This window comes from Chenopodium quinoa, unplaced genomic scaffold, assembly GCF_001683475.1.
Source record: "Chenopodium quinoa cultivar QQ74 unplaced genomic scaffold, ASM168347v1, whole genome shotgun sequence".
Taxonomy (NCBI): Eukaryota; Viridiplantae; Streptophyta; class Magnoliopsida; order Caryophyllales; family Amaranthaceae; genus Chenopodium; species Chenopodium quinoa.
Genome location: NW_018745617.1, coordinates 1,877,088 through 1,894,582, shown reverse-complemented (window position 1 = coordinate 1,894,582; position 17,495 = coordinate 1,877,088). Strand labels below are relative to the sequence as shown.

At 39.7% G+C, this 17,495-nt stretch overlaps 1 protein-coding gene across 1 annotated transcript; it reads left to right on the top strand.

The window, feature by feature from the left end:
• Nucleotides 1–80: 80 nt before the first annotated feature.
• LOC110716668 lies at nucleotides 81–16,179 on the top strand. Its single transcript, XM_021895314.1, has 6 exons — nucleotides 81–207; nucleotides 298–1,745; nucleotides 1,817–2,054; nucleotides 9,833–10,083; nucleotides 10,390–10,608; nucleotides 16,045–16,179. Exons 1-6 carry the CDS (start codon nucleotides 81–83, stop codon nucleotides 16,177–16,179), a joined length of 2,418 nt encoding a protein of 805 aa, XP_021751006.1.
• Nucleotides 16,180–17,495: the final 1,316 nt, after the last annotated feature.

Here is a 17,495-nt window from a genome sequence, read left to right as displayed (position 1 = left end):
TTGCCCCAAAGTGCGGATTGAGGCAAGGGGATCCTCTATCCCCTTATCTTTTTCTCTTCTGTATGGATATCCTATCAAGAATGCTGACTCTGACTGAAGATATAAACCAGATAAAGGGTTTAAAGGTCTCCAGGAGATCACCTGCTATCTCCCACCTTTTCTTTGCAGATGATGCTATGCTCTTTTTCAGGGCAACTGAGGACTCTTGTCAGTGTGTTCGGGATATTCTCCATCGGTTTGGGAAGGCTTCAGGACAGAGGTTAAACCTTTAGAAGTCTCTTGTGAAATTTTCCACAGGTATGCCAGAAGATGTTAAAGTTTCTCTAAAAAGAATTCTGTCTATGTCTGATATCACAAATGTGGGCGTGCATTTGGGTGCTCCAATTGATATACAGGGAAAGAAAAAACTATCTTTCCAATATCTGGTGGACAAAGTAACGGAGAAAATTGTCTCCTGGGCTTCCTTACGTCTTTCACAGGCTGCAAAATTAATTCTTATCAACACGGTACTGGTGAGTATCTCGGCTCATGTCATGAAGTGCCTAAAACTTCCCCAAAGCATTGTCAATAAAATTGATTCCGTCATTACAAAATTTTGGTGGTCGAACAACGGGAATAAGGGTATACACTGGGTGAAAAGGGAGGTAGTCCAACTCCCGAAAAGTATGGTGGGCTTAGGTGTCCAAGGCATTTCAAATCTCAATGATGCCCTGCTGTTCAAAGAAGCCTCTAGAATGCACCTCAACCCTCAGCTTCTTATATCAAAGGTGCATACTAGTTTCCAACCTTGTGGTATTTGTAACATCATGACACCGTTAAGGAGGACAGGGAATCCATCTATGGGAAGATCAGGATTACAAAAGGTGGTTTCTTCTTTCAAGGAAGGTTTCGCTTGGAAGGTTGGCAACGGGGAAAATATAAAGACCATTAGCACTCCTTGGGTGAAAGGGCGAATTCCAATTGCAAACTCTAACCAAACGCTCGGAGCCTCCATGGGGTGGATGGTAAGTGACTTCATTGACAGGAATCATGCTTCTTGGAATCCGGGTAAGATTAGACAATGTTTTGATTGGAATAGTGCCAAAGAAATCCTTTCTATGGAACTCCCGTCTGAGCCAAAAGATGACTATCTGTACTGGAAATACCACCCCTCTGGCAAATACAGTGTCAAAACTGGCTACTACTTTCTCTCGAGAAACCAAGAGATCAACAGTTTCTCTTTCTCCACCAAAGATGAAGAGTTTGCAAAGCTAATTTGGAGGTTGAACATTCAACCAAAATGGAAAATCTTCATGTGGAAACTCCTTCATAATGGTATAGCGGTAAAGGTAAACTTGGCCAACCGGGGCATACAAGTTAATGCAATGTGTGAGTTGTGTAGCACGGACTTGGAAGATAGCCAACATTTGTTCCGATTATGTTCTCTAGCAAAAGCAGTTTGGGAGACCTACCCTACTGTTCTTTGCTCTGATTTCACTGGTGTCCAATCTTTAAGAAATTGGATCCAACACTGTATCCTGCTCTTTTACGGGAAGGATGGTAGGCGTAGCAACCGGATCACCACATTTATTGCTGTTTTGTGGGGTCTTTGGAAGTCTAGGAATGCAAGAGTCTTCAAGGGAATCGACGTAACCATCACAACGGTTACAGAAATGGTTAATATTGCTACCCAAGAGCGTGAGATCTTCTCTAAGAGAATAGGGGGCAAGACACAAATGGGTTTGAAGAGAATGGAAATACGACTGGTTTGCCACCGGGTTTTAACCATGTCCATCTAGGAGAAGATAAATCTGGGTTTGCTAATTTTATTCTGCAGATTGATGGCTCCTGGGAGAAGGCGTCTCTAAAGGCAGGTATAGGATGGGCTATCACGGGTCCAGATCAATCCTACACCTTCGATGGTGGAGGCAAACACGGGACTGCCTCCTCAGCTTTACAATGTGAAGCATGGGCCTGCATAGAGGCTCTTAAGTGGAGCAAATCTCAAGGATTTGAGGAAGTCCTAATACTTTCAGACTCGATCCTTTTGCTGGAAAATTTGAAGGACTCTCGAGGTAAGGACATCTCCATTGCTTGGATGGTGGACGAAATCAGAAAGGTAGGAAATCGGTTTAGGAAATGTGCTATTATCAAGGTTAAAAGAGAACAAGTGCAGCGTGCTAATGATATAGCCAAATCATGTCGTTGTTCTACTTCTAACTTAGACCTCTAGTTTGTACGTAATTCCTTTGCTATTGTCAAAAAAAAAAAAAAAGATAGCTACTCAAAGTCAAAGGTAATATTTTGTTTCTTTTTATTTGTGATTTCATATTAATTTTTACATACATTTACTAACTTTTTTACTTTTGTGTGTTCCATAACCTCCTAGGGCACTATACGTGCCAATTTTCTAATTTGGAAACCAAGTAGAATTTGACCGATCGCGAGCAAGTTTGAGAGTGAGTATACATGGTTTGTTTGATTTTTTTTCTTGTATGTATCAACATTATGAAATGGAAGCAATGATAAGCTTTAAAGAATGAACGAAGGAATTCTAGCAAAATACCACAATCGACCATTTTTTTATATGTAAAAAAATCGTTTTTCATGATAAAATTAAGAAATAAAATTTCCACAATAATATTATGTATTTAGGAGGGTATGAGACTAGGAATTTTATAAACATAAATTTTAACCAACCCACAAAAAATCAGACATTAAGGCTTAGTAATACCATAAATTTCTTACTACAGGTCTGTCTATTCTCTAATTTCGACTAACATTCTTTTTTAATAATAAAATTTGAATTGACTACCTAGAAAGTAGATTCCTTGTGTCAAAAAAAAAAGAAAGTAGATTCCTTAAGCTTTGTAAATTGGGGTCACACGTTCTCATAGGATGAATACTCTATTTTTTATGATTTTTACAAAGCAAGGTATTAAAATGTTAAACTGATTTGAGGCTGTTTTTCCCAACCAAAAACACTTTTTTTATTTAATATATCAAATGACTCCTAAAAATGGTGAATTTTCTACAGAGCATCTATATGTTTGTCTTTAATATACCATTAAAAGGAGCATGCCAATTTAGAAGTATTTTGCCATTATCACCCAATTCCCTATGAACGTTCCAAACTGGAGTGATTTCAAAAAAAATTCATTATCTTTTAATTCAACCGTTGGATGAATCCAAATTTTTGATATGTTATAGAAGACTTGTAAATATTTCCAAAGATCTATCATATGCTAAAATCCGACCGTTACAACAGAAGTTATATTGTCCGAAAGATTAGGATTGTTTTTAAGCCCTTAAGAACTTTAAGGAAGAAGAGAATGAACATTATTATATAATTTGTGTTACCCTATTATATATACCTCTGGTATTTTTTTTTGAAAGAAATATTTTAAATTAAATTATTTGAGAAAGATATGAATTACTCATGTCTCAAATTAATATTAATCTCACATATATAATAAAGTGACACATATGTATCACTTCAAAACTAACACTCTTTATTTTTATTTTTTTTTTAAAAAAAGTCTTCTTCATATCCTATGGAGATATAAAAGTAGCATGGTAAATAATTTATTTATGAACAAAATGCCTTACTTTTTAAAGAACCTTTGTTTAAGTTTTAATTCCATCCCCGTTCGGAAGAGCAAAATTTCCTTATGCATTTCTTGATAAAGAGACAACTGACTTTAAACTAAGTAAAATATGGCTTTGTATGTTTGTATCATTTTATTAAAAAATAAATCTTTCGAGTTATGGTTTATGGCTTATATTTAAATAAGAGGGTAAAATTGAATATTCAATCATGACAGGTTACAAGATGATCTATTTGCCACAAAGAATTATACTTTTAAAGTATTATTATTCCGATAGATCGCTTACGTAATCCAACATGATTAAGGTTTTCAATTAATTATATATCATTTAGATTTAAGCCATATGGAATGTCCATTTTGCATAAGTCAATTTCATACAATCCATATACATTTCCTTTGTTTTCTTCTAAATTCATACCAAATAAAATGCCCTTTTTATCACACTCAAATAAGCCCATACAATCTCTTTCTGGAAGTTATAAAGTCGTTAATTCAAACACATTTTACAAACAAAAATCATTATCCTCAAAGAAACTCCTATGGTGTCGCTGATTCTAGTGACTTCCTCAACCTTGATAAATTGACCTCCATCTTGAAAGCAAGATTACTTAGCCTCATTCCAATAATAATAAACCTTCTCGAAACCTCGTATGAAAATTTTGACCATGTATAAATAGATGTTTGTAAGAACTACATAGGGTTTTGATCTGGGAGTGGATTCAAATCCCACAATGAACGGTACGTAGGGCAACTTTAATGCTCAAACCCACCATATATCGTAAGGTTTATTCACTTTTATTTTAAATTTGAGTGTGATTGACAATGTGGAAACTTTCGTGTTCTTATGAATTAGTTTAAGGAAAAGTACGTGAATAACTATAACCAATTAACAACGTACTAGTAAGAGCCTGTTCGTTAGAACAGAGGAAGAGACGAGTTCCAAGTGTTCGATCTTCCTAACTTATACCCCGTACCTAGATCTCTTATTTTCCTAAAACCATACTTATATAGTGCCTCATGTAATGGAATCAATGTCGTTTTCTATTTGAAAACGATCATAAACAAAAAGACCGTCTCTATTCGGCCAAAAATAGAGTGGCGACTCTAATTTTTTTTAGTCAAATTATTGACTTACGTAGGATTTTGACTTCTAATTTTAATTAGTCAAAAAAATGTATACTACAGGGACCTATTGCAGACACCTAAAAGTGTCTCCCCAAAACCAAACCCGATGATGAACAACTTTTCACCGCCATTATTGGTTGGGTTAAGTTTTTAATCCCGAGAGTGCTTAAAAAATCGTGTTTAATTAAATTCAATTTTTGAATAGTCCATAGATCAATCTTGATGTTTAGTCAAAGCATAGTTCATTTTTAATTTCAGCCCAAACCTTTTTATTTTATTTTATTATTTTGGACCAAACCTTTTATTTTATTATTTATTTATTTATTTTAGCCCAATTAATAATAATATAAATCAGAAATGGCCCGAAATTATCAATTGACACTTAAAAATGTTAAACGAAATTAGGGTTAAAAATGAATTTAGACGGAAAAACGGACTGCAGGCTCCCGCGTCACGACAGTTGTCCACCGTGTCACGGGAAACAGTGCCGCGCCACGGTGGGATTCCCCGTGACATGGTGCCTCTACTGTGACACGGAGCAATTCCGTGTCCTTTCTGCGTAAACCTTTCACGTGTTTTATTCCCCGTACCCTAAACATTTCCCACGTCACACAGCTGTCCACCGTGTCACGGGAATTTTCCCCGTCTGACGGTGCCCTCTGCCATGTCGTGGTGCATTTTTTTAGGGTTTTTATCTTTTTAGGGTTCCGTGTGTTCCCTCAGCTCTTTTTTTTCTATAAATACCTCCTCATTTAATTTCTGATGTACGAGGCATAAATTAATTCTCTCTTTTCTCTCTTCTATGCTCTAGCCTAAACACTAGCCTACCTTTCTTCTTTTAAAATTCCCTCTTCAAGCACTCCAAGAAGTCCATACTTTACTCGTGGTTCTGTCCTTAAACCAAGGCGTGAAAGGTAGAATTGTTTGAGGATTTGGCCCCAAATCAATTCTATTTAATTTAATTTAAGTAAAGTTAATTATTGTTTTATTATATTTTTCTTGAAGTTACTAACTCGTTTATTATTTTATAGTTGCAAGCAAACAGAATCAAAGTAAGAATTATGTTCCTTTATTTCTATTATTTTTCTAACGATTTTATATTGTTGGATTTATTTGTAAATTTCTTCTAATATTAATGTTGATTCTGTTATTTTTTATTGATCACCATATTGCATGTTTAAAGGGAACATGTAATTGAAAATCACGCCTAATAAGATAATTTGGATGACCGGTTTAGGTTCCTTTTTAATCTTGTTATTAATTCAAGTGATCAGAATATTTTAGAATTATTTGTTGCATTAATATTCAACCAATTTAGCTTAATAATAGTTTGGAGCGAATTGAATCTTTGTTTGTATGCCTTTGAGAACAGGAATGCTTTTCACTATAAGAATTGAGTAGAGGCCAATATGGGCGAATGTGACTCCATGACTCACTTCGTACCATCATCCCCGATCCTCCTTTCGTGGTTCCGAACAATATGGAGTTAGTAATCTCATGGATTATGAATAGGGTGTAACCTTCACGGGTCAATCGTTGTTGCCTATCGTTGTCTCTTTATCGTGGTTGCCTTAAATGATCCGTGAACGGTTTACAAGTTCCTTAAAAAATTGTTGGCGGCTCCCTACTTTCCTTGTCCCTTATCGTATGTCAATTCCCACTTCCTATGAGTGCCAAGAATATTCACAACATGCTTAACGTAGGCGCACTTCAAACGACGCCTATAATTTGCCGACTCCACTGGGGAGGATTCTTGGTTATTTATCGATTTGAGTGCTCGGTATTTAATTAAGATGAGTGGATGAGACTTGAAAGATTCTTGAAAAATATTCCTGTGATTATTTGGCATTTTTTCTTAAGCATAGACGTTTTAACGTCGCATTTAGGTCTGTCCCGTATGAAAAATTGAATAACTTGATTGCGTACGAAGGAAAACAGGGCAGCAATCGGATTTTCTGAGTGTCGCGCCACGGCAGAATATGCCGTGTCACGGTGCAGTATACCATTTGACGGTGTGCAACATTGTGACACGGTGCTCTCTGCCGTATCATGGCAGGCCTTAAATCAGTCCGGTGGCTTATTTTCTCTCTCACAGTCAACTTCCTTCAGTTTTTCTGAAAAAACTTGTGTGTTCTACATGCGTCTTAGCCCCGGGGGATTTAAGCTCTATCAACCCAAAAACGTTCATGGCAATAAGGGTTCATCCGAGTCATCAAATCCACTCAAACCATGGATTCGAGTTTGATTTCATCACAAACTCGCGGAGCCGCCCGTTGGCATACACCCTTAAGGGAGGCTGCCTTGCTAACGCGTCCAAACTCTTAACCATGGTACCCTTTTTGATACCCAAAGCTTGACCAATATTTGAACATAGATCTTGACGTTAGGTTGCGTACTCTTTTTACATCATCATGACTAAATGCTATGTGGTTTATTTGGTGCTAACCCTCATGTGTTTGCTCTTTTTGTTTAACGTATGATCGAGGGTTTTTATTTCCACATAGTAATTAGTACGGACTTAAAATTGATTAAAGCCTGGAAATTATGCAAATTTAGGCCTGGAATTGCGCACCGTGTCACGGCAGGTCTGCCGCGCCACGGTGTGCGATGCCGTGACACGATGCATTGTCCCGTCTGACGGTGCACTGTACCGTGTCACGACAGTCAGCACCGTGACACGGTGCCCAGGAGAATTGTCCAGTCAATTTATTTTGGTCTTTGTGCATGCTTATGTGGTTCGTGTGTCTGGTTTGATGTCTTGTCTAGCTGTACGATCATAACACGTGTCCATAACCCTCACTTAATCACTCACATGTCGTGTTCACACACTTTTCTGTTAGTCGTGCACCATTTATTGACCGTACTTTAGGGTGGTCTTGTGTCTTTTTTTTTTTTCATTTTTTTTTTCGGAGTAAGTCGGATGGTATCCTCCCATACTTTTTTTTTAAAAAAAATAATAAAAAAAATAAAGCAAATTTCAAAAAAACAAAAAAAATTTATTTCTGGATGGGTCAAGGTTAAGTTTGGTCATTAAAGGTGTGTTTGTTTTGGTGTCACAGCACTTGGTCGAGAAGCAGGGGTAGATTGTTACGGTTCGAGTCAATACCTCAACAACCTCTTATACCAAAGAGGCGTACAAGGAAATCACCACAATCATCTCCACAAAGTCCGTCTCCGGTTTACTTTCAACCAATGGCTACTAAGGAGGATATCGAGAGCATTAACAAGACCATTGAGATGTTGTCCAACATGATGCAAACACTCACCACTAGAGTCAACACGGTAGAGCAAGACAATCAAAACAATGTCACTGTCGCTGCAATGACAAGATTAAAGAACAAATGAGTAAGATCTCTAAAGAATTCACTTATGTGGAGCAACCTGCCACCTCTTCGTCCATAAGGGACAAACTTCTTGAGAAGTTTTCCACTGCTGACATTCCCAAGTTCAAGCCTACTGATAATCTGCTGTTTCACTTGAAGGCCTTTTCTGCGACCATGGCTCTTAAGGGATTAGATGTGACACTCTTCCCTACTGTGTTCCATTTTTCCTTGGAGCATGCCTGTCAATAGTGGTTCTACTCTCTGGAATCCAAACATGTTGCGACCTGGGAGGATGTTACTGAAAGCTTTATGAACCGTTACAAGTGTAACATCCAAGCCAAGACTTCTGAACGTGAACTCTCCATTCTCAAACAGAAGGAGAATGAAGGCTTTACTACTTACCTAAGCAGGTGGAGAGAAATAGCTGCGCTCTTAGTGGATCCTCCCAAGGGGAAAGAGATGGTTCGCATGTTTATTGCAAATCTAACTCATAAGTATAAGCAACACTAGAAGTTTCTGCCTTTGAATACCTTTGAAGCTATGTACGATATTGGAATCAATATCGAAGATGAACTGATGAAGACTGCTGGTAGAAACAATAATAACAACACTTGGAAAAACAAGAAGAATGACACTCCTTCTTCGTCTTCCAAGCCCAATAATGCTACCAACAATGTCAATGTCAATGATGTGCTAGCTCTTAATGCTTGCCCTCAGAGATTCCAAAGGCAAAGGAGGGTTTACACGCCTTTGGGAATGACTTATGATGCTGCTTTTGACCACTTGCATAGTCCAGAACCTCGGCCAGAGAACAGAACTGCTAGCTATGACCCCAATGCTCATTGCAAGTTTCATCAAGGCAAGGGTCATACTACAGAGAAGTGTTGGAGTTGAAGGATGCGATCCAAGACCTGATTGATGCTAATCAAATTCCTGTCCCTCCAGGGGGCAAGAAGCCTAATATTCAAACAGGTCCTCTTTCTGATGCTTTGGCTATCATGGGAGATGAAGTCTCCTTTGATCCGTCAATACTAATTCAAACTGGAATGAACCTCTGTCGGAAGTTGTATTTGTCTCAAACTATGAAGAAGTAAATGGAATTTGGGATAGTGACAATGAAGACGTCTATCTCAAAGATATAGCCCGTTCGTCTCTTGGCACAAGTGAAGATGTCTAGGGAGACCTTGAGGTCAAAGTTCTCACCAGAAGTGGACGGTTGCAACAACCTAGTCAACCTACACCTCCACCGCAATCACAACCAATAGTTGATCCCATCGACCCTGTGAACAATGATGTGGTCAAACAATTACAAATGACCAAGGTAGAAATGAATGTATGGAAGCTTTTGGCCACATCTCACGAGCATCGAAAGGCTGTGATGAATGCTTTGGTGAAAATAGGAGTTGATAATGATATGACTCCTCAAGGACTGGTCAACTTTCTCACTACTGAAGCCAAGTACCAGCAATCTGATTTCTTTCTCTGACAAGGATCTGCCCCTGGAAGGGGACCAACATAACAAGGCCTTACACCTCACTATGGTGTGAAGACAGATGAACGTCCCTATGAGCCTGGTTAATAATGGTTCTGCAATCAATGTATGCCCACTCCGCACTGCAAAGAAGTTGGGCATAAAAAATGAAGAATTGACTCCCTCTACTCAAGGGATTCGTGCTTACGATAATACTTGCCGTCAAGTCGTGGGTACTATCATGCTAAACATAACTACTGGATCCATTGAACGTCGCACCAAGTTTCAGGTGGTGGACATTAAGGCTTCTTTCAATCTTCTGTTAGGTCGTCCTTGGCTTCATGAACTAAAGGTGATCCCATTGTCGTTGCACCAAAAGGTGAAAGCTATAGTTGGAGGGGTTCCAATTACCATTGATTCCTCCCCTATACGCATTCAAGTTATCGATACTCCCATTGTCCATGTCGAACATGACGAGGAAGATAAAGATCTCTGGGGATTTTCGTTGGATGATGTTCTCATGATCGAAGAAGAGGAGAAGTGTCGCCTCGACTTTGATCCTTATTCAAACACCAATGTAAATGCCATTATGAAGAAGCAAGGGCATTTCCCCGGAATGACCCTCGGACTCAAAAAGAAAATGGCTGAACTTTGGGGCCATCCTGGTGCACTTAAGATGGATACCTTTGGCTTGGGATTCAAGCCAACAAAAGAAGATGTGAAACAAGCTCTCATGAAAATGAAGGCTCGCAATAATGCTCGAACCATGAAGAAGGAAATGGCCATGGACCCATATCCCTTCACTCTCAATGGCCAGTACATCAAAGAAGGGGAAAACTTCCCTTGCTATGAATTCCCTGAGCCTTTCGTCCACAATGGGAAGCGTGAGCCAGGTTTCAAGATGTTCCTTGATTGCGACTTCGTCAATGAAGGCGATGAGTTCTTCACAACTGAGAAACCAGCTAGTCCAAGGTCTGATGATATGAACATTAATCTTCTTTTTGGACTAGAAAATAATGAATCCAAGCCTGTCTACAATGATGATTCTGAACTCATTCAAGCTGTCATATCAAGCAAAGATTTTGACCCCTCTGAATTAATCGTACCGGCTGATAACGTGTCAAAAGGATGGCGCAAGATAGTGAAGATCACTACGCCAAGTGGAGAGAAGTTGGAAGTGACCGCTGGCGAAGGTCCTATGTTTAATGAATCTGAGTTGTCTGGGTCCGAGTTCGAGTATGAGTGTAAGTCTGTAGACGAGTCTTTAAATTAGGATTTGAGGCCGAACCCCTTTCTGCTATAGAGTCTAGTGCTGAGTCTCTTGTTGAGTCTCCTCTTTCTATCCCAAATAATTCTGGCGAGTTCGCAACTGACCTTGCCCTCCTTGGTGTAATGACCAATGAATTTAATGAGATGAGTACCTTTGCTTACGATGCGTGTCATTCCCCTAACCCTAATCAATATTGCTTTGCTAATGATAAATCTGACAAAGAAATAATAAAAGCAATGGAAGAACATAAAAATAAAACAGTAATTATTGAAGATACATAAACAGTTAATATTTCCAATGATACGACTATCAAAGAAGTAAAAATTGGATTAACACTAAGTCAAGACGAACACAAAGAGCTAATTAACTTGCCTAGTGAATTTGTTGATGTATTTGCTTGGTCATACCAAGATATGCCAGGAATTGACAAGGATATAGCTCAGCATACAATACCACTCATTCCAGGTATGAAGCCTGTCAAACAAAATCTGTGTCGTATGAAACCGGATGTGGCTCTCAAAATCAAGGAAGAAATTAGAAAGCAATTGGCCGCAGGTTTCATCAAAGTTTCCAAGTATCCAAAATGGATAGCTGTAGGGAATATTTCAAGCATTACCCCAAACTTGAACCCCACTGTGATCATACACTAAAGTACGGTGGCGTCCAAAGGGAAAAAAGATAGAGCAAAAGAGTCGCCAACAAGTTTTAGGAACTTGTAAACCGTTTACGAGGTGAAGGTTACACCCCTTAACGATCCAAGAGATTGTCAACTCCAATAGGTCTGGAACCATGACTGGTAGTTCGGGGATGAAGGTACAAATCCAACCTAAAAGAGATTGAACCTGCCCTAGTAATAGGCCTCTACTTTATTCTGATCGTATTCATGTGCGCTTTCTGACTAACATGCAATCAATAAGTTTACCCTAATTAAACCTGTTTATCTATGTTGGATAAATATTAATGCACAAATAAATCTATTATTGGCGATCACTTGAATTATAATCAAATTAACCCTAAACAAGATTATTAATTATCTTATTAAGCGTGATTACAAGTACCAATTCCCTTTAAACATGCATAAAAGGCATGATCAAGCAATAACAATATATAAACATCAAGCAACATAATCATGATAATAAAATTATAATCATAAATGAAACAACAATCATAATAATTAAAATCATCATGTTAAAGCATAATAATATTAATAGCAAGATCCTAAGCATGATACTAACAAGATTAATAACAAACCCTAGTATGTCACTAAACAATAAAGATCAAATATATAGCCCTTACATGATACTAACAAACACGGATATTAGGAAAGAACATAAAAGACATTATACTTTTAATCATACTTGATATTAGGATTTTTTAGTTGTTACCCTAAACATGATACCAGGAAGATCAAAATACCCTAACATGACGCTAGGAATCATAATAACAATCTAAGCATGATTTCTATATCATAATATCAATAAAAACCATTAAAGCACTTACTTGGATGCCTCGTACCTCTTTCTAATAACAAAATACACGCGTTAGTAACTTCAAGGAAAATATAAAACAAAAAATTAAATTAAGTAATTGAAATAGAGATTAGGGACCAAACCCTCAGAAATTAAAACCTTTCACGTCTAGGGCGAAGGCAACTTCGAACTTGGCTAGGTGTTTCTTGGTCTTGTGAATGCGGAATTTTGTGTATAAAATTAGAGAGAAAAGAACTTTAGCTTAGAGAGAGAAGAGAATTAGAGAATTCTTGAGAATTGGTGATGAAAAACGGAGTTTTTAGGAGGCTTTTTATAGAGAAAATCTGCCAAAGATAAAAAACAAATAAGAGTTTCGACGAGGAAAAAACAAATTAGCACGAGGCGCTAATGCTAGCGCTAGGCGCCAGGCGCTAAAGTCTGGCGTTAGGCGCTTATTAATTTCTTCACGCGTTTTCTAAATTCAGATAGAATTTAGCCGTACAGAAGGGCAAAATCGTATTTTCCTTAAAAACACTCTTTTATTCTGATTAAAACTCCAAAAAGTCAACAAAAGTCAATTTTATCAATGCTAATTGAATTAAGAATGAAAAGAACCTTCTAGAAGAATCTAGAAAACTAAAACCATTCCTAATTGCATTAGGAATGATAAATCCATATTAGGCCCTCCTCTAGATCATTGGGCCGCATATAAGGTTCAAACCGGGCCCAGTTTAGTAATTTGGCCATAACTTCCTCATTACTCATCGGAATTGGGCTTATAATATATCGTTGGAAAGCTCTTTTCAGGCGCCATCCAACTACACCATTATTGGGCCCATAATATGGACCAAACAAACTGGATTGGCTGTTTTCTTAAAATAAGTTTTCAAAAACAGAGTGAAAAGAAATTAAAACTATCCGCAACACTAGAATTTCCACACTTTCACTTCATTCGATTATGATTCGATGTGAAAGGTACTCATCACTGGGTTTGGTTTTTGGGAGACACAAATGGGTCTACAGAATCCCCCACTTTGATTGAGTTTGGAGAAACGCAAGTTTTGAAAACAAAAGTCAAAGTATCGATAGGGACGAAGAATGATTCAGAACATTCTGCAATCCTATGTCACTCTTGTAACGCCAATACCTGCAAACTAGCATTAGTTAAACAGATAAAAGAGTTAAGAAACGTGTATCTTGCACCGTCGAGCACACGTCTCTGAAGGTAACCGATTTGCTGCTGCATTGTTGTATTTCTGTATTTTTGACGACCTTCTACAAGCTAGAGAATGCCGCCTGAAGACTGTTACGCTTGTAACGGCCTCCAATTCCACCATGATAGACTTTTGCAAGCTAGAGAAACCCCATTAAAGATTTCTTCGCATGAAACCACCTTCTAGCACTTTGTAACCATCTTCCGTAAGCTAGGGAACACGATCGAAGACAACTTCGCTTGAAATCAACTTCAATTGTTTGTGACAACTCTTCGCAAGCTAGCGAACGCAGTCGAAGATATCCTCGCTTGAAGCTATCTTCATTTGTTGCGATAATATTCCGAGGAAAATTACCGAAGACCCACGCTTGTCGATCTTGAAAAGCTCGCTTGAACTTTGCTTCCTCTATGCCTGTACGTCGGCGCTTTTGCCGCTTTTGAACCTGTATGTCGGTGCCTTTGCTGCTTTTTGAACCTGTATGTCGGTGCCTTTTGCTGAATGAACCAGTATGTCGGTGCCTTGCGATGAGCCAATGCTTAGGCGCTTTAAGCTAAGTGAGGCGATCATTCATCAGGTCGATCACTTTATGTAATTGTAATCGAGTAGATTACTAAATCATGTCAAATTTCTTAGAGGGGCTAATTGGCGTACCAAGGAACCCAAAATATATTACAAGAAGTTGGAATAACCGCACCAAGTGGCTGGACAGTCTGTCGCCGTTGATATAATGCTAGCGCCGCATATATGGCTCTAGCGCCAGACGCTAGGACTAGCGCCAGGAGCTAAGCTTTAACGTCTGGCGCCAAGGCCTGTCGCTTGGAGCTAGAGTCGGGTTTTCCATAAATACCCCTTTCTTCTTCATTTCCACTGCTGCTGCTCATTTTTTTGCTCGAGGATTCGCTCAGAACTTCAATTCACTCGTTCTTGCTCGTTTCTCAACCGAATTCGCTCTAATTTGTTGCAAATCAAATTTTATTCCATCCATTTTCCCGATCTATGTAAGTTTTCTTCAAACTCATTCCGGTTCCCATGAATTTCACATATGTTTATTCACGAATTTCTTGAAAATTCGAAACTTGATTTGCTTAATTCACTTTGTTTGTCAAATTTTACGCCATGAAATTGCTTAATTATGTTTATATGTTGCCTTGGGAGTAATTTGAGACTTGTTTGACTCAATTTGGTGAAGAAACAAACAAATCACCATTGTTGAACCCCTTAAGGTCGAGAAGACTATGTGGCTTGTTCTTGATGTTTTTGTTAGCAATTCTTGTCCAATTTGTCACAATAATTATTATAGTATTGCAAGAAATTGTTTGAATTCTCGAAAAATGCCGTATATTCTCAATCTGAATTTGTGCTCCGTTTTAGTACTACGTACTCTATTTTTTGCGAACATAGTATCATGCGGCTAGGCGAACCTTAGATACTATAGAACCTTAATTTATGATAATTTTGCACAATGTAGCATGGATAGACAGCGAGGTTCGGGTTCACGGTCTTGAGACGTTCGACGGGAGCACGAGCCCGTAGAGGACGACGCCGACTCGTCCACTTCTCTCGGCCCTCTCCCAAATTGGGATGAGCGGACTCTGTACTTCTCCCCCGTCCACCACATTTCTGAGAGGGTGCGACGTGGGATCACGGTCGGTAGAACGTGCTGCCATGGTTCAGGTTGCGACACTTTGGGCGACCTGTACAAGATGTATTTCGGCAATGATGGAGGGGTGAGACTTCTCTGGGAGTCTTGTGGACTGACTGCCTCTAGCAGGGGTCATCACGTGGTTCGTGCTCTGGTGGAGTTCTTTTGGGACACCACCAATACTTTCCACTTTCCTTGGGGTGAGATGATGGTCACCCCGACCGACTTCAGTCTTATCACGGGACTGGAGTTTAGCTCTGTTGCGCTGCCATTTGACAACGAGATCAGTGTCTATTCCCCTAAGGTCGAGGAGCTGTTGGTTCCGATTGCTGTTTGGGCTCGTGCTGAGGTGGAGTCGACTCAGTTCAGCGCGAAGGGATTTGCCGTTCGAATCTAGGAGCGGCTTTTGATGACGATGCGACCACCCGAGAGCAGCGGGTGCGCATCTTTGTGCTCATCATGCTGCCAGGGACGTTCTCCCCTGACAAGGGTAGTAGAGTGCTGCTTTACTACCTACCTGCAGTCCGTGATCTACATTTGATCGGGACTTATGACTGGGTCAGCTTGGCCTATGCTGACTTCATTCGAGCGTTGTGAGACTCGTGTCGACACCGGTCCTTCACGGGGAGCGTCGCTCTATCCGGCTTTAAGAGGGTCGTAGAGGTATACTTTATCTCCCTTTAAAGTTTAGCTCTAAGATTTGATTAGGACTTGCTGATAATTTTTGCCTTTTGTAGATTTGGTTCTACGAGTACTTTCCCTCGGTTGCGCCGGCGAGACCGTCGCCGCGCAGGTTTCTTGTGAGTGCCTCCTGGGAAAGCCATCGTGCTGGGATGTCTACAGCTTATGTCCGAGATTGGATCATCTCGGTATGGTTCTTTTATATATTTGAACACTTTGCATTACCTTCGATGGATTCTTATCTGATTGACATTCTTTGCAGGAGCCTTACGTGCTGTACCGGCCGTGGGTTGGCGTGGTTGTCCCTGGGTTAGCCGCGCAGTATACTGCTAAGCGTTGCTACTTCTTGGGGACATATGGAGCGATTGCATACCTTGGAGAGAGGGTTGCTATTTAGCATTCCTCGGACACTTTTGTCATTCCTGCTCCTCCACCGCGTCACATGTTCAACGCCACGAGGTTGGTGAGCATGTCAGAGAGAGCTGGTATCCCTTGGCGATCTTATACGATCCCTGGGCGGTGCTATGAGGAGGAGCTACTGCCATTGTTAGCTCCAGTCCCTGTACCGGTTGAGGAGGTGGCAGTATGATTTTCAGCTTTTACCTTCCGTTAAGTAGCCCCCAAATAAGGTTTTACTGACTTTGATTTGCCTTTGTCAGGCTAGACCTACTGAGTTCGTGCCACCTCGTATGTCCATCCATTATCAGGGGACATAAGCTTTATTTATTTACAACTTTTGTCTATATGTTATGCATCATTTCTTTGATAGTTCTCGCGCGAGGTGGTCACGGCGATGGCACGGTGTATAGGTGCCTTCCGGAGCCAGCTCGTTTGGATGAGGAACGTGGCTACATGTCGTCGCGACGACGCCGTTCAGGAGGTAGTTTCCCATCTTATTTTTGCATTACTGCTTCTATTTTGCTTGTTTATGATTTAATGTCTTTTGCAGGGTCACCCCATTCCTTCTCGTACCCGTACGAGACTTGAGGTGCGGAGGGAGCCGACGAGGTCTAGCTCGAGACATCGCCGCACGGGTTCTGGCGATCGGGGTTGTCGTTCTGAGGCTTCCTGCACCGAGGCGGTGGAGGGCTCAAGCTCTTCATCAGAGGGCGCGCATGCTGCGCCGGTAGGCCAGGGAGAGGCAACCTCGGCTCTTAGAGGTGGTGGGATGTATGAAGTCGGCTCGTCATCGCAGCACCCTCCGCAGCCTCAGCTTTAGGTTGATCTTGGGTGGACGGGTCTTGAGCTGAGTTTTCCACCTCCCGAGGAGACCGGAGCTGGAGCTGGAGCTGGTGGAGAGGTTACTCCTAGTACAGCGCAGTTTTATGAGATGATGGGTGTACGTCCCCCGGCGCCGTAGTTTATTCCTGTGCTTTTTTTATTATTTTTTTTTATTTTTTATTCTTTATTTTGACTTTGTATAGAACTTTGCCTTTATTTAGACTCATTATTTAGACATATTTGCATATATATGCTATTATGAGTTTATTCAATATTTACTTTTATTATTTATCTTTTTTTAATTTTTATGTGGATGTTTGTGTGTGCAAAGAATTGTGATAATTAATTTTGCGCAAAAATTCCGTCATTTTTATTATTGATGGAGGGTATCCGACTTTCTCCCCAAAAGAAAAAATGAAAAAAAGGAAAGTAAAAATATTGGACTTATAAAAACTTAAAAGTTAAGTCTAGATAGAATCCAAAAAATAATAT